Source organism: Neophocaena asiaeorientalis, unplaced genomic scaffold (genome assembly GCF_003031525.2).
Source record: "Neophocaena asiaeorientalis asiaeorientalis breed wild unplaced genomic scaffold, Neophocaena_asiaeorientalis_V1.1 scaffold142, whole genome shotgun sequence".
NCBI classification, from domain to species: Eukaryota; Metazoa; Chordata; class Mammalia; order Artiodactyla; family Phocoenidae; genus Neophocaena; species Neophocaena asiaeorientalis.
In genome coordinates this window covers 4,081,831-4,108,045 of record NW_020174563.1, presented here as the reverse complement: position 1 = coordinate 4,108,045, position 26,215 = coordinate 4,081,831, and the positions used below count along the sequence as shown (strand labels likewise).

Sequence of the window (26,215 nt, the reverse complement as noted above, 5' to 3'; positions counted from 1 at the left end):
TTTAAGCCAGTTAATCATATTTGCCAGGAACTTAGCTCATATATTCACCTCTTCACTAAGAGGATATTTAATGTTATAACATTGACCCTAAAGAAAACGTTCAGAAAGTTGGTATGTTACAAAATGGATTTTTGTTTCTGGTGCTGATTTTCTATCAGGCACCGTCCTGAGTTGCCATTTGGACCAAATTTTGCTGAGTTGCCATTTGGACCAAATTTTGCTTTTCTCCTCTCAGTGAATGGCTCTCACCTCTTCCTAGCAAAGGGGCCAAGCCCTCTTGCTTTGACCAAACCCACCTGCCCATCTCTCTGTGATACATATTTCTTTTAAAAAGCTTCATCAGAAAGTGTAACATATTCATTTTCTAATTTTCATTAGTAAAAAAACAACATAAGTTTATATTTTTAAGACTGATATTCATAATAGCCATGCAGACACAACTTTTTAAAGGTTTTTCACATTCCTCCCGAGTCTTTTAAATAGATGCATGGTATGTTTTCACCATTACAAACATAAGGTATGTTATTTTTTTCCCTTGTATTATATAACTTTGTATTATAAACTTTTCAAATGAAATTTTGAAACTGTCATTTCAAATGCTGTATAATTGCCCATCTTTTGATGTGCCATACTTTTCTTAGCCAAGTCCCTCTAGCTACATACTTTAGTTGTGTTTCCAGTTCTTGCTGTTCTAAATCACTTCCCGGTGCACATTTGTTCACTGGCATGTTGTCTCCCTCTCTCTTCTGCAGGTCAGCATCAGTCCAGAGCTCTGGCAGAGAGCATGCTCACCACAAGTGAGTTTTTGAAAGAAATTAGTTATGAGCTCATCACAGGAAAGGTCAGTTTCCTGGCATCGCATTTCAAAACCACATCGTTAGGTGAGTGGCAGTCAGATTCAGCAACACTGCCGGCCCCTGGCTGCGTGATTTTCTGAATTTAAATCTTAGTGTGAGCTGAGAGTGGAGGTTAAGCTTGCCCGCTGATCTTCCCTCATTTGGACTGGTTTCTCCTAAGCATTTTGTTACTGACACAGCAAAGGGGTCCAGGCACAAGGATGTGAGGCCTCAGCTCAGCCACTGCTTTGTTGTGTGACCTTGGGCAACGCTCTGCCTCCCCAGATCTCAGTTTTCTAACATGTCAAATGGAGATATAATGACCCCGTCCTGCCTGCTCTGAGTATTATAGGGGCTGAGAGAGATTTAGTATGTGGGAGCATGGAACCTGTAAGCATGATACAAACAAGGGTAGCTCTGGCTACCGAGATCCTGCTACAGGGATGGGTGAGTGTAAATTCCGACGTGAAAAGTGGGATGACCAACAGATCTCGACGGGAGCCCAGCGTAACTGCCCAACTTGGAGACATACAAACATGTCATTCCTTGTGACTTTCTTATCTCCACTTTATTTTGTAATAGGTGATGACCTAGACAAGCTGCTAGAAAAAATGCAACAGAGAAGAGGAGATGGTGTGGTGACCCCTTTCAATGGAGACCTTAATGAATGTGTGTCACCTCAGGAAGCTGCTGCTATGATCCCCACGCAGAACCTGGGTAATGTCACCACAGGCCAAAAGGAGGAGCCTAGTGCTCAGGACAGACACAGAAGCTAAGTCGTTCTGAGGGTTTTGAGGTCTTGTCTTCAAGTCACAGACTATGACAGGCCTTTCCTCATTATCTACATGATAAATCTGGCTCAAGTTAAAAATGCCTTACCCTGTGGCCTGGGCCCCATGCCTTTGTTCTTAGTAAATTTCTCCTAGAATTAAAATCAAAGCCAAAGACTTTATTTTAAGCAGTGCCTCTCTTTGTTTTTGTTTTTTTGGGGGAGCGGGGATCCTTGGTGTACTTTCCTTAACTCCACCAGCTGTGCTCACCACTGTGGGTGCTCATGTAGGGCTTCAAAGGACTACTTGAAAGAATCTAGACTACAGTCTGTGCAGGGCTCCTGGCTCTCTGCTCCCTGCATCTACTCTCCAATGTGTAAAACACACATAATCTCAGGGTCAGCGAGGCCTTCCTGGCAGCTGGAGCAGAAACACTGACATATCATCTGACCTACAACGAGCTTGCAGAATGCCAAGGGGGACGGTGGGACCAGGGGTGAGGAGTTCAATCGCTAGATTAGATTCCTTTAGGTTCAAATCCTTCCCCAGTTCCCTGTTTGATAGGGACAATATAAGAAAGGACAGAACAGAGAACAGAAGGATGGATACGAAGCAGATCCATACAAGTGGATGCTGACAGCCTTTTGGCTTCCACCTGATGGGAATGCATCCTTTATGCATTAGGATGACAGCAGGAAAAGTAGCATGGCTTGGCATCGGCTCAGGCGTAACAATGAATTCAAAGGCAAAAGTTTTTGACTTCTGGACATTGAATGACAATAAAGTGACCATCCAGATGATCTAAAATGTGTTATGTGAGCAAAGTTAAATTTTTGAAATTCTCACATGCCCACGTACATATCCTTGATTCCCTGTTTAAGAAACATTGCTTGGGAATTCCCTGGTGCCCTGGGTTCAATCCCTGGTCAGGGAATTAAGATCCCGCACGCTATGTGGCCAAAAAAAGAAAAAAAAAAGCTTAAAATAATAATAAATAAGAGATCTTGGTGGTTAAAAAAAAAAGAAGAAAAAGAAAAGAAACATTGCTTAAAGATATTTTTAGGTTTCCTCCAACTTCAAAATTTGTTAAGTTCAATTCTACAGAGTTATGCCATCCCCTGTGTTAGTCCCCATTCATCTAACCCGCAAAATGAAAGAAACAACAGCCTGACTATCCAAAGACAGATTTTTATTTTGGTTGGTAATCTTTGTGGGTCAAAAACTATGTGGGCTATTATTAAAGGTTGCAGTTTGGGGCTTTTCTGGTAGGTTCTCTCAGCCAGTAGGGAGACCCACCTGTATAAACCTCCACTCGCTGTCAGGGTTCCATGGTGGCTGGGGTCCCATGACTACCGTCTTTGCCTGGGAAGTATTGCAGCTTGATTTTAGAAAACATTCATTAGCACAGGTTAATTGGGCCCTTGGCGTGTTCCAGTCAGACTTCCGCATGTGTACCTGATAAAAACCAGCCCTTTCAAGAAGCATTAAATATTTCTGCTCAGGTGTTTAGCTGACTAAGCCTGTCTCTCATTATGTGTGCGTGTGCATGCACGCATGTGTAAGAGAGATTGATCGCTTGATTATAACTTGTAATAAAAAGCTACTGGCTTGGTTAGAGTATCTGGGCAATGTTTTTCTAATACGTCACCTACTGAGCAGCCAGCTGGCCATGTCATGGGTCAGGTCTCTTCAGATAGTACAGGCATCAGCATGGGAGTTGACCACAGTCACCCAGACCTGCTAGGTCACAAGCACTGGCAAAGTGGAGTCAAGTGGGAAGAAAGGTGAAGTTAGTGTCATGGGGAGGAGAATTTCAAGCCATGTTACCACTGACTTGCTGGAGAGGAAATGTTTACTGCAGTGCCATCCAGAAAAGCTCAAAGGACCTCAGCGTGATTATGGTTATGGCATTAGCTCTGAACTGGGTCTGGGCTCGGGCACCTGACCTGTGCTGATAGTCCTAAAGAAACCAGGAAACTCTTCCCCTTTCCAGAGATGAGTCCTGGCTCCAGCTGTAAGAGTGCAGTCTGTCCCTCCATTTCTGGGCATGGGAGGGGTGCTGAGTTCATGCCTTGTGAGACAATTTATATTAAAATAATACATTTGTAAAACCACTACATTCACTCTTGAGCACATCCTTTCAGCCAAGTTGTCAGGGAAAGTGGGCAAATCTATTGAAAGTCAATAGAGAGTGAGGATAGAAAGTGAGGATTCTTGGTGATAGAGCATCACTCTACCCTATGTGTATTATTTGTCCCTATATGGATTCATAGAGGCCATCACAGAAGTGAATTGATCTTGTTCTTATGACTTTCTTAAATTTTAGATCTAGATAATGAACCCTTCCAGATTTATCAACCGCAGCTTACGGTTGCCAGAAAACTCTTGTCCCAGGTGTGTGCCATAGCAGACAGCGGCAGCCAGAGCCTGGACCTCGGCCACTTCAGCAAAGTGGACTTCATCATCATTGTCCCAAGATCAGAGGTTCTGGTCCAGCAAACTCTTCAACGGATTCGACAATCAGGTAGGATGGAACTTTCAAAGAGGGCCCCCTACCTAGATCCAGCCTTAGATTCCCTCTGTCTCTTTCTTTGGCTTAATTCAAACATTTTTAGGGGCCTGATTCTATTAAGTCTGTGATGTCATCAGTGGATTAGAAACTGGCCACTCATTTATGAAGAGAAATGTCCTCAAGGCAAAGATAGCCCTGCCTGGGATGACGGGGTCTGTGCCACCTGAAGTCCTTCTGTGGCTCAGTGAGTCATTCTCATGGGAGGATTCTTGTACCTTTTGCACACTACCAGCAGATTTTTCAGCCTAGAAACCAGAACGCCGTCCCCTGTGTCAGCAATGAGAAACCTCATTAAAAAAAATTCAAAGCTAGAATTTCTCCTAATTTCCTTAAGAGAATAAGTAGAGAGGAAAAAAATTTTTTTCCAGAAAATGTGAAAAGGTAGGGAGCAAATATTTTAGAAGTCTGTGATAAATAACATCCCTCTCAAACATAAAAGTTGCTTAGAATTACAAGAAGCAATAAGGAATTTAGAAAATTGAGACTGCTGAAAATGCCTGCCTTTGTAAACTAGGTTTGAAAAAGAAATTATAAATGTCAAGTTGCTTCTGAGTACCTTAGCTGGGGGAAGACACACACACACACACACACACACACACACACACACACACACACATACACAGATTTAACTGGAGGATAAATCTTTTTGCCACAGTAAAAAAATTTATTTTCAATATATTTGAAAACAGGAAGCAGAAAACTTCAGAAGAGCTTAAAATACAGTTTATGTGTTCCACGCCTGTCATTCAGTGCTCCTTAAACTTTAGGGTGCATGCAGATCACTAGGGATCTTGTTAAATTGCAGGTTCCCCTTCAGTAGGTCTGGGTGGGCTCCAGATTCTGCATTTCAAACAAGCTACCAGGGGCTACCTGGGCAACTGGTCAGAGGACCACTCTTTGATTAGCACAGCTGTACAAAACATCTTTCATTCGAAGTTCCATGGGCCAGATGAGCTGACTAACAAAAGGCTTCTCCCTCTTTAACACTTCTTAGTGGCTGTGACTAAGACATGTAAAGTCTTTCCATGCCTCGTCGAGACCCAAGCGCCTGGTTAACAACGCAACCTGTGTTTTAGCCTCTAAAATTTTGAATGACAAGTTACAAAATGGCCTGTTAGAAATATTGACTTATAGGTGAATTAGCCAGAGACGGTCAAATGCCTTCTCTCACAGCTCTCCCAGAAACCGGAGTGAGTTCTAGACATCCTCAGCTACTGGCCATTCGTCATTTTCTTTCCGCCCCCCTCCACTGAGGGAAATGGAGGGGCTTTCATCACACCAGGCATTAACCAGATTTTTGCTACTTCTTGTGGATTTTCCACTTTATTACTCTGGAGGGAGCACCTTCTCTTGTAGGTTTTTTACTTGTACCAAAGGGCATTTGTCGCCTTCCTGAGTTTGTGATCTGATATCCCAGTCATACTCTAGCCAAGTCATCTTAGCACCTGTTTCAAGGGGTGAAATCATCCATGGTCAAGTGGTTGTACTCTCCCCAGAGCCTTTTCCTCAAATAACCTCTTGATGACCTGTATTTTCGCCTTTCTTAATCAATGCAAGACCCTAAATAAAACCCTGCATTTTTGACAGATAGAGAAACTCTATTGGTCCTTCCTTTTCCCTTCTCAACGCCCTCAGATTTTTCCAAAGTGAGTATTTTGAGATTATCATTCCTCAGAAAGGACTGGTATTTGACTAGTTACATAAGCTTAGAATCCAAGAAAATCAGTGTTACAGAGAGATTCAGAAAATTCAAGGCAAAGCATATTTTTAAAATTATTCACATCTGGCCTTGGCATACATACTGAAAATTTTTGCTGCAGAAACAATCACTTCTATATATTTTTAAATAACTGTACTCATTTTTATTATACAAAAACCCAGAGTTGTTGTTTTCTTTATTTTGAAAAATAAAAGAAAGTAGGAAATTTTAAACACTTATAATCCCACCACTCAAGGATAATCACTGTTAAAATGACTTAATACCTAGTGTTCCAGGCTCTCTTCTCTGCCTATGTCTGATATTATAGTAGGCACATTTTCCCACATCATTAAGCTTTTGTAAGCATCATTCATAATGAATGTATATGATATTCCATATCATAACAACACCAAAATTTATTTGCTTTTTTTATTTGAATACCTTCGTATTTTTGGAACACATCACAGTTGATAGAACCCGAAGGACCAGAAGCATTTTAAGGTGTAAAGAGATTGTCCAGAGCAGAGATTCTCCACTAAAACAACTCTTGAAAGTCATTGCTATGAAAACACAGAGGATTCTCAGAAGTCATCTGACTCAGTTTCCTCATATTTTGCCATGTGAATCAAGGAGAGCTACATTTGCCTAAGGTCCAGAGGGCAGTGCTTTGGGGACAAGGACTGTTTTCTCATCTCTGTGTGCCTGGTGCCTCATTTCTGCCTCTCCTGGGCCTGGCACCAGTAGGGGCTCAACTACGGGTTAGGGGTCGAAGGGAGAGCTGGGGGCTGGAGGGAGGAAGGGGAGGGATGGGCAGAGGGAACACCAGTGTCCAAGTGCTTTGCTCTCTGGTTCCATTTGCCTTTCCCTAAAGGAAGCATTTCAGCAGCCAGCCTGCCAGGAAAAGCACCAGGCAGGGAGAAGCAGCCAGGACATGCAGAAAGGCCACATCCTTGGCAGCCCTTGTGTGGCTGAAAGAAAAAGGTGAAAATAGAAACCATCACGTTGTTGCAGACTCAGCACTAAGGTGAAGCATTTGGTACCTTAACTTACTTTCTAACTAAGGAAGGGAGGCAGGGAGGAAAAGAAGACAAAAGAAAACATTACAGAAAGAATTGGAAGGTAAAAAAAAAAGAAATGAAATGGGTTAAACCTTTTTAAGTTTGCCCCAGATGGACTTGTAAATGCTGCAGTGATCAATGGAAAAGCAACATAAGGAATTTTTAGACCATAGGAAATTCTTTTGTTTTAGTGTCATTTTTTTTTACAGACTGATGTTGTAGCATAGTTCTTCTAATTCAAGAAGCTCCAAATTCTATAAATTAGAATACTAGGTTATCAAAATGCGATCAAAATGCAAGCCACTTTCAACTCTACATGAGTAGGATGAAAACAGGAAGAATTAATGACACCATATTTTCCTCCGCCCTGCTTTTAAAATGGTATCCGTGGGAGCCCCCAGCAAATGGGAGCAGATCTACGAGTATCCAGTCAAGGAAGTTTTATCATGCTCAGGGGAATGACGTAAATTTGACACCTCAATACATGCCTGATCATAAAAGAACCAGAGAGACAGTTTCGTCTGCTGATACGTAGATAGGTTTTAAGGCAGTGGGAGAGATTAGGAGGGGAGGAGAAGAGATAAAGGAAGGCAGTTTCACTTTCTGAAATGTATTTTCTTGGTCTCATCAACCTTATGTCTCCTTGTTGGTCAGCAGAAAATGTACGCGGAAAAAAAGGAAGTGAGAAAGGCAGCAGGGAGTGGGATCCCAGGGAAGAAAGTACTAGGAAGGCACTCTGCCCTGAGGTGGAGTAGGGAAGCACCAGAGATTCCTCTGTACAAATAGAACTGAACAAGTACCTAACGTTAGCACCCGTGAAGTCAGTTTCCAACCAAGTCGTAGCTGCCCAGTGCCCACCCCTAGTTTATAGACAGCGTTGGCACCTGCCTCACAGCCACCACCTCCCCTCCAAGTGGACGACCCCACCGAATCCTAGCTTCTCTGCATTAAGCTGTCATCCGCAAACACCTTTACCTCTACTGCTCATCAGGCGCCTGCCCCCTAGTCATATCCCAGACGCTCCTGGATCCTGGAATTGTAAATTCTAACAACCTCAACACCAGACCACGGACTTCTTTGCAACATACACTGTGTGGGGAAAAAAAAATCAACCTTTCTGATTGATGCCTCATAAATTCTTTCTGGTTCTTTAGTTGGCTCTCTTTCCCGCTCTCCATGGTGACTGGCTCTTGCAGACTCCGTTTCACTCACAGTTCTGACCTCATCCTTCTCTTAGCAAAGGACCATGCCGCTTATTTCTCCCCTCCCCCACCCCCAGAGGAAGAAAACTTCAGATAAAAACTTCCTTCCAAATCTGGAAACCTACCTGCATATACACCCATCATTCCCCCTTCCTTCCTGATCAGTGAAGAGCTGCCCTGCTCTGTGTAAGCCTGCTTCTCCCACCTTGCTCTGGAGGCCGTGCTGTCCTCATTCTCATGGACCTCACACTCTGATGATCTCCTCTCTCATTGACACCTTCCATTTCCTTCCCTCCTGGAGCTCATTCCATCGGTTTTAACCTGCCCCACTCCCTCAGAGACAAAACAAGCAAGCCTCTGTTAATCCTACCTAACCCTCCAGTTTATCCTCCTCGACTTAAGTGACAGTCTTACTGAGGGAGTTGTCTGTTGTCATCTTCATTTCCTCAACTCCCAGTCACTCAACACCCTGCAAACTGGCCTCCATTCCCCACTGCCACGCTTCTAGGACTCTCACCAATGTCACCAATGACCTTTTCTGTCCTTACCTGGACTCCTGACAGCACAGGTGCCCTCCATTCCTTCCTTTAAGCACTGCAGTGCCTTTGGCTTCCAAGACACATCCTTTCCCAGCCTTCCTTCTACAAGTCATGCTCCAGTGCTACTCTGTACCCTGTGGTGCTCCAGCCCGACACTCAAGACTGCGTAGTGGCTGTGTGTTTATTGATGATCTTTCTCTTCAGCTAGAAAGCAAATATTCAGGGTATAGGTCTGTCTTGTCTATGGCACAGGAGACACTTAACAAATGTATTGAACTGAAGTTTTGTAACGTTCTGTTGAATTTTAAGTTAAAATCTATTTTAAGAGGAAGACATAGGGAATTCCCTGGCGGTCCAGTGGTTAGGACTTGGTGCCTTCACTGCCGTGGCCTGGGTTCAATCCCTGTTTGGGGAACTAAAATCCCACAAGCCGTGTGGCACAGCTGAAATAAATAAATAAATAAGAGGAAGACATAGAAGTAATTAATATTTAAGATGTGGCAGTCCTGTGGCAAAAACAAATTCAGCCATTAAAACCATGTTTCGCAAACCTACTTTGGCCAAGAGTAAAGCCCTTAAGATGGGTGTGTAACAGGTGTATCTGTCAGTCACACAGGGCTCTGAAGTTGTATCTGCGTGTTCAGAATGCTCTTCTTGTGCAGATCTAGTGCTGCTTTCCTCCTTGACCCAAACAAACAGCATAGTCATACACCCACACAGCGAAGTCTCACCGAACCCAAATTAGAGAATTCTCTCCCACTGGGAGGACAGAAGGGAGCCAGCCAGGCCACCAGAAAACAGTGGGACCACCAGAGCAATGGGCACCGAAAGCAATTACCCGGAATTTTAACCAGCCGTTTCAATTCCCAGGTTATATATTTATTTTTCTTTTACTGATATACAGAATTTATTAAGCTTTTCACATGTAATAGAGCATAGTTTCAGTTGCATCTGAAGTGCTAACAAAAGCTCCAGCAATCAAGAATGGCAGCATGTTATCAATATTTTATAACAATCAACACTTGTAGCTTTTCAGATTCGGATAAAATCATTTATCCCAAAGTAAATCTAGTCATGCTTTTAAAAAATGCTTTAGGTCACTCCAAGCTTGGCAATTAACATTTGGCTTAAACAATAATAAAACAATCACAACTTGATAAATAACAGATACAACATTGTAGGCCATAACCATACACAGCATAAGGAAAAGATAGTAAGTAGCCATTAGCGTTAATAGAGTACCTTGGCCTCCATGCAGATACTTCCAGAGGCTTTGGTTCATTCAGCCCTGACACTCAGTTTTTAAAGCAGGGGACAATATCTACAGTATCATTTTGTAATTTCTAACACACTGAAAACAAGTAAGTAGAAAATGATGAGTTGATTTTTATTAATGCATTAAATCCTCAGGAGTTATCACCAACCCCTTAATATAAAATTTTTTCAAGTTATATCAGTCATATAACTTGGTGTGCTACTTACTGTAAATGCTGCTAAATGAATTAAATGAAGACAACAATGTTTCCCCTAATGTGATTGATTTTAGCACTTTTCAGCTACCTAGATCTAAAAACTTTCAGGCTTTTGAACTGAACATTTGAGGAGAGTGTTCATATTTCAACGTATTGATAATACAATATGCTTGATTCAGAATGTTAACTTACAGTTTACTCCAAAACTAAAATTTTAATCTGGTGAAAAATAAGTAGCTATAAGTGGCATAATAACCATGACACTAAAATGGTTACTGTCACAGATGGTGATAAACAAGGATGTGAGGGCTCCACTCTCAAGTCGCCTAGGATTTTGAATTACTTGTACATATTGTCACTTACAAAACTATAACCAATTGAATATTTAGCCTGGTGTCTTCAAACACCCAAGATATAAGATAACTTATACCAAAACAATATGTTTTTGAAATATTTTTTGTAGCTGGTAGTTCTTCCCTTGGAGGTAAAGAACATTTTGCCAAAACTTTTAATAACCAGGATACAGAAAATTTTAAAGAGCAATCTTATGTAGGAATCAAATATACAGAGATTCAAAGAGGAAAAAAGAAAATTGTATAGAAGACAAAGATCAAACTGGTATCCCAGATCCAGAGCAATTTTGTAAAGTAGGAAAGCAATTATGATAACCCACAGCTCCTTAGGTCATTCTAGTGAGGATCTCCAGGTACTATATGTGTTTTCATAATGATATTTCCTAAATAAAGGGCCTTAAATGCACATGAAAGGGCATCTCCCAGGAATAGAGGTTAAGATATTTTTACGTTGTTCAACCCACAAACTATTTGGTCAAAGGAATATGTAAAGCTCAACAAAAGCACATCTGGTGGAAATTCATGGCAATGAATGTTGACAAGATGTGCTTGGATCTCGCTTGCAGCATCTGGCAGCGAGTAGCAGAACAAAGGTGGAATCTCACAGGCTCTCCTGTGTCTCTTCTGGAAGAGGCTCCATGGTGGTGGAACTAGCGTTTGCAGTCGAATTCAAGAATTCTCCAAAATCACCACCAGCAGGCTTGGTTCCCCCTACTTTAGACTTTAAGTTTTCAACCCTTTCCTCAAATTATTTGAAAGTTGGGGAGTTTTTTACATCTTCCAGCTTTTTGGTGATGACTGATTCAACAGATGAAAAAACAGCTGAAGCCTTCTGTCCAGGCTGAGATAAGGTTTCAGAGGTCTTCTTGTACGGAGACGTGGCTGTCACATCTTGCCACCCTCTGGCAATGTTCTGTTTTAGTGTCTGTAGTGAATGGATCCCAAGTTTCCGCTTGATCTCTGTTAGGTGCTTTCCTTTTGTTGCTAACACTTGAGACAGAGTCTGGATTTTTTCTTCTACCTTAGCAAGTTCTCTTCTTAGCTCTTCTCGCTCCTCCTCTGATAGGGTTTCAGTGGCACCGATAGTGGCAGCAACATCTTCTCCTTCCTCGGGTACTGGGTCTGTTCTCAGTAGACCTTGCTCGCCGTGATCCGTGTCTCCCACCCACTGGCAGCGAGTCCTTGCTTGGCCTCCCTGCCTGCCACCCTCCTCCTGTCCTCCTCCCAGGTTATTTGCTGAAAAGAGACAGCCAGGGTGAAGGAATGTCCATTGTTATAATACTTAAAACTTCAGCATGCTCTAATGATTTAATATTTTCTGGATTTTCATTTCCTTTTTTAAAAAACAATAGCAATTTATTATTTATAGTCTACTTTTTTTGTAATAGGGATCTGAAGACATATCAGTAAAAGCAGTTATAGCAAACCCATAAAATCAGGCAAAAATTAAACATGATTTTCATTTCCTTTTAAGCATTAGAATATTTTTGCATACCAAAACTTCAGAGAAATTAATTCGATCCCAAGGGAAGATGAACAGCTAAAACTAAGAATAGTTTTATTTTTCTTTAGGATGTCTTCTTGACAGGAAGAACAAGAAATAAAACTTAGAAATGAAAAATTTAGAAATAAAATTCTTTATTAAAAAACATCGAGAGAGGGCTTCCTTGGTGGCGCAGTGGTTGAGAGTCCGCCTTCCAGTGCAGGGGACACGGGTTCGTGCCCTGGTCCGGGAAGATCCCACATGCCGCGGAGCGGCTGGGCCCGTGAGCCATGGCCGCTGGGCCTGCGCATCCGGAGCCTGTGCTCCGCAACGGGAGAGGCCACAACAGTGAGAGGCCCGCGTACCGCAAAAAAATAAATAAATAAATAAAATAAAATGATATTTTAGTATCAAATGTGTGTGTGTGTGCACATTTAGCATCTAGATCTTAGGTTATAAATACCATTCCCCATTATACCAGCTCTGAGGTAGGAACAGTCTGGAATCTTGGTTTCCAGAAAGTGCGAAAGTACTCAAAGATCGATGGAGGCATGTCGAAAGGACACAGCAGCCTGCTTGAACGAGACTTTGCTGTCCAAACTTGGTAATTTGGGGCATCTAAAGGAATGATGGCAGTGGATTGTAACCTACTGGATTTTTGTAAAGCCCATGAGTCCACAGTAATGCTAAAAAAAATAAAAGGGGCAGGAGTGACGGGTGGGACGCAAGCTCTCCTTTATAAAAGAGTACCAGCTAATCAACATAAGAAAATAACAGAATTAAGAAATCCCTGTTTTGCACTACCAATATAGTAAGTAGGATGATGTAGTGGAGCATTAAGCTCAGTGAACAAAGACCTGTGTTCTTTCTTTTATTTTTCACTGTTGTGGCCTCTCCCGTTGCGGAGCACAGGCTCCGGACGCGCAGGCTCAGCAGCCATGGCTCACAGGTCCAGCCGCTCCGTGGCATGTGGGATCTTCCCGGACCGGGGCACGAACCTGTGTCCCGTGCATCGGCAGGCAGACTCTCAACCACTGCACCACCAGGGAAGCCCTACAGTATAATTATTGATTCTGGCAAGTATCATCAATGGGTACTGAAACCATTGGGTAAAATGTATTCAGGAACAAAGATTCACACAGTCTCAAAGTGTCATCCCACATATTAAAAATCACAAAGAGGAAAAGGCATCTTTACAATGGAGAGACCTGGCAGTAGACAGTACCATATCCATGCAATCAAATTTCGCCATCTCCCATTATGGGACAGATTGACATTATGAACGAGGGGAAGTACATGATGTTACCTATGAAGTATAATTGCCAAAAATGGTTAACCTGAATCTAATCACAAGGACACTATCAGAAAAATCCAGATTGTGTGACATTCTACAAAACAACTAGCCTGCATTTTTAAAATATCGATGAAAAGACCAAAAAAGAAAAAAGACAGGGAAGCTGTTTTAATTATACAGAATAAAGAGACACTGCAAGCAAGTACAATGCTTAATTCTTGATTGGATCTTAGACCTAAAAATAAAAAGTAAAAAACACAGCTCTGGGACAATTCGTGAAAATCATATCTACTCCTATATGTAAAATAGGTAACTAATAACAACCTACTGTACGGCACAGGGAACGCTACTCAGTACTCTGTAATGACCTCTATGGGAATAGAATCTAATAAAGAGTGGATATATGTATATGTATAACTGATTCACTTTGCTGTACAGCAGAAACTAACACTGTAAATCAACTACACTCCAATAAAAATTAGTTTAAAAAAACCAAATGTATGCTGTGTACTAGAGAATATTATATCAATGTTAGTTCAATTCTTTGGATGTAATAATGGTATTTTAGTTATGTAAGAGAATGCCTTTGCTCTTAAGAAATACATATTGAGGTATATAAGGGTGAATATTATATATTCTAAATTATTCAGCAATAATAACAATGAATAAAAAGTAATAAAGAGAAAAAGCAAATGTACCAAAATATTAACAATTGGTGAAACTAATTGAAGGGTATACAGGTATTTATTGCACTAGTCTTTCAGCTTTTCTATAGTATTCAAAGTAGAAAGAAAATTTAAGAAATTTTAAATATTGAATAGATCAAATTTATAAATTTTATGAGGTATTAAAAATCACAATATAGTGAACACCCGTGTACCTATCAAAATAACTTACTGAAGACTCTTGTTCCCCTTCCTGATGCTAACATTCGTCTTCTTTCAAGGGTAACTATTATGCTGAATTTTGTGTTTATTATTCCCTTGTTTTATTTATAGTTTTGCCATAGTGCATAACTCCTAAACAATATATTGTTTAATTTTGTATACTTTAAACCTTTTTGTAAGTGCATTTGTCTGTAATTTACTTTTTATACTCAATATTACATTCCTGTGATTAATCCTGTTGTTGTATATAGCTGTAATTCAGTAATTTTACTGCTTTTTAGTATTCTATTAAATGAATATAACACACATTAAAAAAAAATCATCTCTCCTGTTGATGGACATTTAGGTTGTTTCTAGTTTTTTACTATTTCAAACAGTGCTGGTACACATGTACAAGAGTTTCTCTGAGAGAAGAATTGTTGGGGCATAGGTTATGTACACTTTCAACCTTACTAAATAATGCTAATTTTTTCCAAGGTGGTTGGTTATATTTACATTCCCACTAGCGATGCATGTATTTCAGTTGCAAATGTTTGATATGGTCATGCTTATTTTTAAGTTTTTTTAATTTTTAAATGATTTTATATCTTCAGAAAAGTCACAGAAACAGTACAAGAGATCCAAACATGACATTTTAAAATAATTCCATTCTCCAATAAAGATGTTAAAAAAAAAAAGAAAATTATCACAATATGCTGGCTTCAAAAAAATCCATTTATAATAGCATCAAAAGGAATAAAATACTTAAGCATATATTTGATGAAAGAAGTGTACAACTTATACTCTGAAAACTAAAAAACATTGTTGAAAGAAATTTTAAAAGACCTAAATAAATGTAAAGGTAGTCTACATTCATGAATTGGAAGACATTAATATTTTTAAGATGGCAATATTCCCCAAATTGATCTACAGATTCAATGCATTCCCTATCAAAAGCCCAGCTGACTTCTTTGCATAAATTAACAAGCTGATCCTAAAATTCATGTGGAAATTCAAGGGACCCGGAATACCCAAAACAATATTTAAAAAGAAGAACAAAGTTGGAAGACTCTCACTGCCCCATTTTAAAAGTTAATACAAAGGTACAGCATTTAGACATTGTGGTACTGGCATAAAGATGACATATAAATCAATGGGATAGAACTGAGAGAGTCTAGAAATAAACCCTACTATTTATGGTCAACTGAATTTTGACCAGGGTGCCAAGACCATTCAATGGGGAAAGTAATCTTTTCAACAAATGGTGCTGGGACAACTTGATATCCACATGTGAAAGAATGAAGTTGGACCTTTACCTCACAGGCAAAAAGTAACTTAAAATAGATCAAAGACCTAAATGTAAGACCTAAAACAATAAAATTCTTAGAAGAAAACATAGGTGTAAATCTTCATGACTTTGGATCAAGCAACGATTTCTTAGATACGATTCCAAGAGCACCACCACCAACAACAAAAATAGATAAACTGGACACCATCAAAATTAAAAACATTTGTGCTTCAAAGGACACCATCAAGAAAATGAAAAGAGAACCCACAGAATGTGAGAAATTATTTGCAAATCATATGTCTGATAAGAGACATATCTATAATATTTAAAGACCTATTATAACTCAATAATAAAAAGACAAATAGCCTAATTAAGGTATGGGTAAAGGATCTGAATGGGCACATATCCAAAGAAGATATACAGATGACCAAAGAGCACATGAAAAGATGCTCAACACCATTAGGCAGTTGGAGAAATGAAAATCAAAAACACAATGAATACTACTTCATGCCCATGAGGATTGCTATAAGCAAAAAGAGAGACAATAACAAGTAATATGTAGAGAAACTGGAAGTTCATACACTGCTGGTGGGAATGTAAGTGGTTTAGCTACTTTAGAAAACAGTCTAGCAGTTCTTCAAATGGTTAAACAGTTACCATATGATCCAGCCATTCTACTCCTAGATATGAAATGAGAGAGAAGTGAAAATATAGGTCCACACAAAAAACCTGTACACAAAAGTTTACAATAGCATTATTCATAATAACCAAAAAGTGGAAACAGTTCAAATGTCTATCATGTCCATAATGAATGGATATATAAAATGTAGTAAACTATACAATGGAATATTACTCAGCAATAAAAAGAAATGAAGTATTGATGAATGCTAAAACATGGATGAAACTTGAATACGGTATTCCAAGTGAAAGAAGCCAGTCACACAAGATCAGATATTGTTATGATTCCATTTACATTAAATGTCCAGAGCAAGCAGACCTATAGAGAAAGAAAATATATTGGTAATTGCCTAGGGCTGGGGGACTGAGGGGGGAATTGAGGGATGATGGTTAAAGGGTCTGGGGTTTCACGAAAATGTTCTAAAATTGCTTGTAGTGATTGTTGTACAACTCTGTGAATTTACTAAAAGCTATTGAATTGCACATTTTATATGGATGAAATGTGTGTGGACTATATATTAATAAAGCTGTTAAAAAATAGGGAGTTCACATAAACCCTTCACCAGCTTTGCTTAAAGTTGAGAATTTATATAACCATAGTACCATGATCAAAACAGGAAATCAATTCTGGAACAAAACTATTAACCAACTAAAGACCTCACTAGTTTTCCCTTAATGTCATTTTTCGTTCCAGGATTCAATCCAGGATCAAACATTGCATTCAGTTCTTTTGTCCTCTTAGTCTCCTGCAACCTGGGACATGTCTTCAATTTTACCTTGTTTTTCATGACTTTAACTGCTATCTCCAATTCCATGTGAACACTGCAAGGTTCCTTTTAGTCCTTCCCCATTTCTCTATTTGTAACTTCTTTCTCTGACAGGGAGAAACCTGATTCTTGTTATCTATAATGTACATATTCACTTCTTTGATTTTTTTTCCTAGAAGTTACACAATTGCTAACCCACACCCCTGTGAGAAAACAGATTGCCAGCTAAAGTGTTGCCATACAATTCTTTTGGTCTTTAGCCTTATGGTTTCCAGACAAAACACTGATTTGTTTTACTGAGGTTTGCTCTTTTCATGCTCACCCCCCATCAATGTGGTTATGTTAGTTTTCATTTGTTACCATTTGGATTCCATGTTGCCTGCCTCTCCTCCCACCCAACCCCCCATGCCCCACTCCATTCTTTTTTTTTTTTTTTTAATATTTATTTATTTATTTGGCTGCGCCGGGTCTTAGTTGTGGCACTCAGGATCTTTGTTGCGGCATGTGGGATCTAGTTCCCTGACCAGGGATCGAACCCGGGACCCCTGCATTGGGAGTACGGAGTCTTAACCGCTGGACCACCAGGGAAGTCCCCCCACTCCATTCTTTTTTTTTTTAATTTATTTTTGGCTGCATTGGGTCTTCAATGCTGCGTGCGGGCTTTCTCTAGTTGTGGCGAGCCTGGGCTACTCTTCGTTGCAGTGCACAGGCTTCTCCTTGCGGTGGCTTCTCTTGTCGCGGAGCATGGGCTCTGGGCACGCGGGCTTCAGTAGCGTGGGCTCTAGAGCACCGGCTCAGTAGTTGTAGCGCACAGGCTTAGTGGCTCCGCGGCATGTGGGATCTTCCCGGACCAGGGCTAGAACCCGTGTCCCCTGCACTGGCAGGCGGATTCTTAACCACCGCGCCGCCAGGGAAGCCCCCCCACCCCCTACTCCATTCTTGATTAACTTTGTTCTATGGTTCTAAGAGTCAAAGCTATACAAAACGGTATATTCAGAGAAGCATCTTCCCCTCCTCATACCTACTCATTCCCATTCTCACTTCTTTACACCCCTTTCCCACCCATCCCCCTACTGGTAACCAATCTCTTTAGGTTGTGGTTTATCCTTCTTGAATTTGTTTTGCAGAAATGAGGTACATAAGTATTTTCTTTCATCCACTTCTTTCTTACAGTTACCTTGTTTTTAAAAATTTGTATTAATGTGGTATTATTCTATTTTATTATGGTTTTTATTTCCCTTATTACTAATGAGGCTGAACATCTTTTCAGATATTTATTGGCCATTTGGGTTTCTTCTAGGAAATGCCTGCTAAAGTTTTTGGGGGTTTTTTTGCCCATTTTCTCTTGGATTTGTAGGAGTAATTTATGTATTCTGAATACTAATCCTTTTTAGTAATACTAGTTACAGATTTGGAAGGCTCGTCTTTTTATTTATAATATCTTTGATGAATAGACCTTCTTAAGTTTAGTTTATCTATCATTTGGCCTTTTCTGTTTAAGTAATCCTCTATGAGTTGCCACAGTTATTCTCCTTTATTGTCTTCTAAAATTTTTAGAGTTTTGTGTTTTACATTTAAGTTTTTAATCCACCTGAATTTTTTTTTCTTTTTCTTTTTTTTTGCATATCAGGTAAGATCCAATATAATTTCTTGGTTCTTCAGTGCTGACTGTTGAAGAGCCCATCCTTTACCACTGATCTACATTGCAAGCTTTATCATAAATCTCCATTTTATATGCATGTGGGTGTGTTTCCAGGGTTTGCTCCATGCCAAAACCCCTGTCTTGTTAATAAAGCTGTATAATTCTTAGTCTCTGGTAAGGCAGATCTCTCCCACCTTTTCTACTTCAGGTCTGTCTTGACTATTCTTGGTTCTTTGCTCTGCCATATACATTTTTAAACAATTTAAAATTTTAACTATATGTTTATGATATGCTTCTAATTTAAGTCTTCTTTAATGTCATTAATAGTTTCATCATTTTCTCCATAAAGGTCTTATACACCTTTTATAAGATTTATTCGTAGATACTATTTTCTGATGTCATTGTAAAATAGTTTTTTTAAAATACATTTCCTAACTGTTTGCTGTTGGTATATAGAAATACAACTAATTTTTATAAATTGATTTTGAATCCATCAACTTAACTAAATTCTTATTAATTTAATTGATTTATTGATGGATTATTTTATGTTTTCTACCAAGACATATTATTAGTAAATAGTGATAGTTTTGTTTCTTTCTCTCTCTCTTTTTTTCAGTAATTGGTGGTTCCATTTATTTCTAAATATAGTAAGAGCATAAGATATTTTTATTGAGTTGAAATAAAATGCTTGTAATGATGCCATTAACACCTCTTGAAAGAGACCCTCTGAAGGAAGAGACCACATCCATTTTTGTTTTACATTTACTAAGGAGAAGCTGTGAAGGGAGAGAGGAATTAAAATGGAATATTAAATTATATTCTGTTTACATTTTAATATACACTGCGTAAGACCAGCAGCTTCTATGAAAGGATAAATACTGTATCATTAGACTGGTTGTGGAGAGTTTTGTTTCTCACTTTACAGTTATAGGTAAAAAAAGTCAGGATATACAGTTATAAAATGTGAGCTAGGTAGCAGAATATCCATTTTAAAAAAGTAGGAAGGAATGCACAAAAATGTTCACAGTGGCTTATTTTGAGTTAAAGAATCCTGGATGATTTTTTCTTTTTTAATATATCTCTATACTTTCCAGTTTTCCCAAGATGAGTATCTATCACTTTCATAACCAGGAAAGAAACAAAACTTAAAACTAAAAGCAAGTCTAAAACAAAATGTAAAGGTAAGGATCATATACTAAAAATGCCCCGTTAGAAATAAAACAATCAAGTCCCTCTGATATGCCTCTCCCGCACCGAGACATACCACTGCAGAGCCAGCTGGCAGCATAGACTACTATACCATGTTATGTCTGAGAGAATGACCTCTGAGATTCATGGAACTTTGTCTTTCCATTAAGGGCATGTATGGACTTGACCTGTCGAAGGCATACAATTGGTCGGCATTTCATTTGTTTTGAAATGTGATCAACTCAATTATCCATAAGATACAATTTTCCTCTTCGTGAATTATTTATGGTCTTATCATACTAAGAGCCTCCTAACTCTCACTGCTTATTTCCTAAGGATAAACTTAGGAAATATAGACTAATTTTCAACTGGTTCTACTCTCCCTATTTTACAAATAAGGAAACAGAAACCACCAGAGATTAAGTAGGTCCTCTTTCTGTGCCTCTGCTCACCTCCTCTACACCAGAGGACTTTGTCTCTCATCATGATACTTGTCAAAAATATCCATCTTCTCCATCATAAGCTCCATGAGATTAAGATCTTTGTTTGTCCTGCCCTCCTGTGTATCCCCAGGCTGAGCACAATACCTGATATAGTACCTGATACATAATGGATGTTCGGTAAATCTCTATCGAATGTTGAATAAATTTTATAAGCAATCCACGTTCCAAAAAAATCAGACTACTTGCCAAATTAAATGTTTGATTAATTGCTTTTGGAAATATTCACATCATTTGACTACACGTGGGTGGAAATTGAAAACAATCTCTGAGTAAAGGCTCCTGATGAAAAAAGTTTGAAAGCAAAATTACCTTTCTGTTTACCTTTTCTGGTATGATGAATTTTTCATACGATAAAATATTTTTCCTATTTTCTTTTCTTTTTTTTTTTTTTTTTTGCGGTACGCGGGCCTCTCACTGTTGTGGCCTCTCCCGTTGCGGAGCACAGGCTCCGGACGCGCAGGCTCAGCGGCCATGGCTCACAGGCCCAGACGCTCCGCGGCACGAGGGATCTTCCCGGACCGGGGCACGAACCCGCGTCCCCTGCATCGGCAGGCGGACTCTCAACCACTGCGCCACCAGGGAAGCCCTCCTTTTTTCTTTTATACCATTTAGAGCTATTAGTATTACGGCATCTAGATGCTAATTGCATATAGCTGTTAATTAGTCTGGTTTTATATGAAAAGAAAAACTAGACAAACAAAACTAAGTCAACATAATTCATAAAAGTCTCTTCACTTGTTTATCTTTTTTAATTAAAATTTTTTTCCACACAGTTGGAACTGGTAGATGTGGCTGATATTGGATGTTAAATAGATATCCTTGGAGGACCATATCTAACCCCCAAATGTGACATATCTAACCCTAATCAGTCTTCTGGTTCCTTCTGCCTGGAGGGTCATGGGCTTGAGTGACAAGGCTCTCCTCTCAGAGGGCTGAGTGTCTTGGGCAGGGGAGTATTGTGCATCCTTGTTTGGGGGCAGTGTTTTTTTTCCAGCTTTATTGAGCTATAATTAACATATTGTCTAAGTTTAAGGTATACAGTGTGATGTTTTCATGTATGTATGTATTGTGAAATGTTCACTACAATAAGGTTAGTTAACACACACTTCACCTCACATAATTGCCACTTTGTCTCTTCATTTTAAAGGAGGATTTGGTGTTTTAATTATCCAACAACAGCTTCATGTGCCTAGAATTATTTTAGATGTTTGTATGTAGAAATAATTTTACTATAGTCAGAGATAATGATACAGTACAAGTTTTACAGTTCCTAACATTTTGAGAATATAATTATCTTGAGTAATTCAGTTCATTCTATTAATTTGGTACATAATCCAACAATCATTGAGGGCATCCTATGCTCTAGGTACTGTACAACATTGTCACCATATAAAATGAGTAAAATACTACCTAAAAAAGCTCACGATCTAGCGATGAATCTTTGGACATCAGATTTTATTTTCCTTTTTTCTTATATGTGTTTTGTCGCTAAATTTGGGGTAAGGAAGATTTACACGATTATATCAATTTGGCCAAGAGCTCTAGTCCAAATCTTCGTTTTTTCCAAGTGGCCTATAGTAGCTGTTAGCAGATAAATAGAATTTAACTAGACATAATTAAATTCACATATAAATATAAGTTTATATTTCACATATAAATAGAATTTAATTAGACAGAGGTCTCGTACATTCAAGCTTCTACTTAACGTATCAGGTCAGTCCCTGTTGTCATTTGTATGAAGTATGGGAGGTGGGGTGCGGTATTCTAAAGAAAAGGAAACCTGATATTTCCTCTTCAAAACTGTTGTGGGGAATATGGAAAAGGAAAACTATCTGCTCTGTAAATCTCTGTATATGGTTAGCACCCAGTATATCAGTACTGAACTTAATCTCATAGACATGTGTGTAAAAAAGATAAACTCTTTTTTCTTCTTGGCAGGTGTCCTTGTAGACTTGGGTCTGGAGGAAAATGGGACAGCCTATCAGAGAGCAGAGAAATATGTTGTTCGTCTAGACAATGAGATTCAAACCAAGTTTGAAGTTTTTATGAGAAGGGTGAAACAGAACCCGTACACACTGTTTGTGCTAGTTCATGACAACTCCCATGTGGAACTAACGAGGTGATTGCTTCAGAGTGAGCAAATACAATATTTCTTCTACAGCAGTAATGGTCATGTACTAAATAATTTAAAAGGTGGTGATTTGAAAGACCATGGACCCTACCAGTTGGCATCTTCTCATGGTTAACTTATTCCCACCCTTTCCTTGCTTTCTCAACTTTTCTTACCACTTTAATGTTGATTTTATTTTAACTATACTGTGGGCGAATTTACAAATTCCTGTTAAAATCCGGTCTTAAGAGCATTGTGGGACTCAGCTGCTTCAGCGAAGGGGTGGCAACAAGGGGGTTGCGGTGAGTGAGCTCCCAGAAGGCCCATGTGCTTTCCCACCAACCCCCTCTTCTCCTCGTGGTTCTTCTCGTTTTCTCCTTTTCCTTGTCCTCTCTTCCTTCCTTTCCTGCCATTTCTCCTCTTCCTTGCCTTTCTCTCTTCCCTCTTCCCTTTAGCAGCAGTGGAGATGCCACTTCAATGATCTGAGAGCAGATCCAAAACCTTCCGCAATCTACCTGTTTAAACAAGAGACCATCCTATCTCTTTATGGGCTTATTAATGAAATAACAGTTTGTGTAGTGTGACAGAGTCAGATCAAATCACAGTACTTATCTAGTAGGGGGTATCTTTGTTCCTATGGATTGAAAAAAGCAAGTAGTTGTTTTTTGTTGTTGTTTTTTTTTTAAGGGCAAATAGTTGTCAAATATTACATATCATGGTTTGTCCTCACCACGTCAGGGGAGGGAAATTTCAGGCATCATCAAACCTTCATAGATTTTCTTTCCTCAGGACACACTGAGGTTAGGCATCTGGAATTTTTTTGATCTGTGGTAGAAATGTCAGAATTACAAAAACACTTGTTCAGAAGCCAGAATGTGTTTGGTACTCCATAATCTGAAGTCCAGAGCCATATGTAGGTGTAAATAAGACCTGGTATAACTTGTTAGATTTGCAAGGAAGGAAGGAAGGGAGAGAGGGAGGAAGGAAAGAAAAAGAAAAGAAATTTTGCCCACACCTTGTTCAGTTACTGCTTATGTTCTATGAGCAGAAATAGCTCACTGACCTTGTATACCTCATCTTTGAAAGTTTGGGGTAATAGCTCTGAGGATTACACATTGGATCTCTCTGTATTTAATCCTCATGGGCCTTGAGATTACTTTTTTGAATATACATATATATATGTATATAGATAGATAGAGAGAGACAGAGAGAGAGAGAGAGAGAGAGAGAGGGAGAGAGAGGGAGAGAGAGGGAGAGAGAGAGAGGGGTGGGGTGGGGATACCTCCACATTGAACGGAACTGAAAATGACTCAGAGATATGAAAATGTTGGTCGTGGGGAGGAGGCCGGAGGAGTCCTCCCCACGGTCTAGCAGCTTCAAGTGAGGAAGGAGAGTGTGTTAACACAGAGGGGATTCCTTGTAGCTTTGGGGCCTCTCTGGGGGTACAGATCATTGCACAGTTATAAGCATCATATTTTGATGGAGAGCTCCCGCATTCAGGTGGGCTTTCAAACTGAAGTGATCCACCTCAGCTATGAAGTTGGATATCCTTGGCTTGGATAACTGAGTTTATACTTTGAGGTATATCAGCGACAGACTGAAAAAGGAAAAAAAAAAATCCCTGAAATTTGTCTGAAAGGGGTAAGAAGGTGGGTCCTCTTTGCCTTCCAACTCTAATGTTGGTTGCTTCTGTTCCTGCCCCCAATTAATAGGAACCAGAAAAATAAGAGCTAAAACACCACCTCCATTTTGATATCTGATTCTGCATCTAATCAGTTAAATTAGGTTTTAATGTGACTTTCAATATTTCTACAGTGTCATTTCGGGCTCTTTGTCACATGGTGAACCTGGCCATGGATTGGCTGACAGAGTCATTAACTGCAGAGAGGTTCTGGAAGCTTTCAACCTCCTGGTGCTCCAGGTCACCTCCTGCCCATACACTCTGCAGACCCAACAGTCCCGAATCAGCGCCAACAACGAGGTTCACTGGATACAGCTGGACAGCACAGTGAGTCTCTGTTCTACCCTCTGATACACAGTCATGTTCTCAGTTCCCCTGGGGAGCAGAATCTTGTAATAAAATATGGTCACAGCAAAAGAGTTCAAAAAACTAACTAACATAATGCTTCCTCTTCTAAAAGTTCCATATAATTACAATTATTATTCACTAAAAACTAGTGAATAGTGTCCTCTATAAATTTGATTCGGTGGTTCTTTTTTGGGCTATCATGCAGATACAAAATTGTCTATCCAGTATAGTTTGTCCCCCTAAAATGTGATGTCAGCTGACACCATCCTCAATATCCTGGATTAGCTTTGTGCCTTTAAATGATTCATTCCAATCTAAAACTTGGAAATGTTATTGTCCTCTTGTCTCAGTCTTACTGATCTAGATGTATATCTAATGTTATTGTCCTCTTGTCTCAGTCTTACTGATCTAGATGTATATCTAATGTTATTGTCCTCTTGTCTCAGTCTTACTGATCTAGATGTATATCTATATGTTGATTAGTCTCATGCTTCCCAGCAACTGAATTTTTCCTTTTAATCAATTCTCACAGACTTCTAGTTGAAACAGAAGATGCTGGTACTGTTACTCTAAATTACTCAGGGGACTTCCCTGGCAGTCCAGTGGTTAAGTCTCCGTGCTTCCAGCGCAGGGCACACGAGTTTGATCCCTGGTCAGGGAACTAAGATCCCCACATGCTGCGTGGTGTGGCCAAAAAGGAAAAAAAAAAAAAGACTTTAAACAGGAATTCCCTGGTGGTCCAGTGGTTAGGACTCCACAGACAAAACAAAACACTCTAAACTACTCGGTAGTATCATTTAATGCGTTGAGAATAGCTCGGCACTGTACACATCCAGGTCCAGTCCCTAATACTCAAAAGATATTTTCTGTGACCTATAAACTGTAAGCTAAATAGATTAGCAAATTAAAAAATGAGTTTTATTAAAAAACAATAAAGATCAGCCATTAAGCAATAGAACCTTTGTTTAGAAATATCGAACTGTGAGATATTTTAAAATAAACATGTTTAAGTAAAAGAGGCCAGAAATGTCCTACATAAGAATAACTTTATTTTTCAACCCAATGCATTTCACTCTGTTATGAAGTAGGTAAGAAGACTTGGAGCCCTTCTCTTTGAGTATTGGTGTGTCCTTTACAATCAAGCAAGCTCAGGTCCCTGACTCACGTTGGCATCACCAGTCCCTCCCTTGTGAGAACTGTCTCGGTGTGTTGACTGTCACAAGGAGGTTGCTTTGAGCTTTCACTTTGCTGGTATCTTCTCCACCCTAGCTCTGTCCATGAATTGGGTGGGCAAGTTATGGGTGAGATAAGAGGCTGCCAGTGTTCCTTTGTCTCTGAACCAAAACCGTATGGTGTGCCTAGGGTCTACCCCAGTAGTTGTCCTGACATGGAATGGGATAGCCAGTAGAACTGATAAAAGGAAACAGTGTTTTTAATCCAACAGATAGGGCTCCAACTAAACGTTAAGTTGAATATATTGTTAGGGGGGGAAAAGGAGAGCCATCCTATCCTGAACAGTTGGTTTAGTCTTTTTCTGGGAGGGATCACTCCAGTGATAGGAAGACGGGCTCATAGCTTCTGCCCTTTGTCTTCTCCTGATGTGAAATAATAGAGAAACAAGCTTAAAATAATTTTCCTTAAAAGTCATTCCTATGATTGTGGTTAATTTTTTTAAGTATAATGATGGTACTGTGGTTATATTTTTTAAAGGATTCCAATCTTAGAGGTATCTAGTGAAGTATTTGTGGATTAGAGATATGATACCCAGGATCATATTCAAAATAATTGAGGGGGGGAGTTATTATATTCTAATTAAAGTTTAAAAAAAATCATCCCTATGACATTGAGAGGAGCATGGAGAAAAGA

General features: G+C 39.5%; 1 protein-coding gene and 1 pseudogene across 1 annotated transcript in view; one reads left to right on the top strand and one right to left on the bottom strand.

The window, feature by feature from the left end:
* Positions 1–26,215, top strand: part of GREB1L (GREB1 like retinoic acid receptor coactivator) — a 118,514-nt gene that overhangs the window by 60,311 nt on the left and 31,988 nt on the right. Inside the window, 5 exon segments of the mRNA XM_024757923.1 lie at positions 753–881; positions 1,419–1,553; positions 3,933–4,130; positions 22,149–22,329; positions 24,136–24,328. Of these exon segments, the coding sequence (XP_024613691.1) occupies positions 753–881; positions 1,419–1,553; positions 3,933–4,130; positions 22,149–22,329; positions 24,136–24,328 (836 nt within the window).
* On the bottom strand, positions 11,103–13,236 carry LOC112408297 (tumor protein D52 pseudogene; annotated as a pseudogene).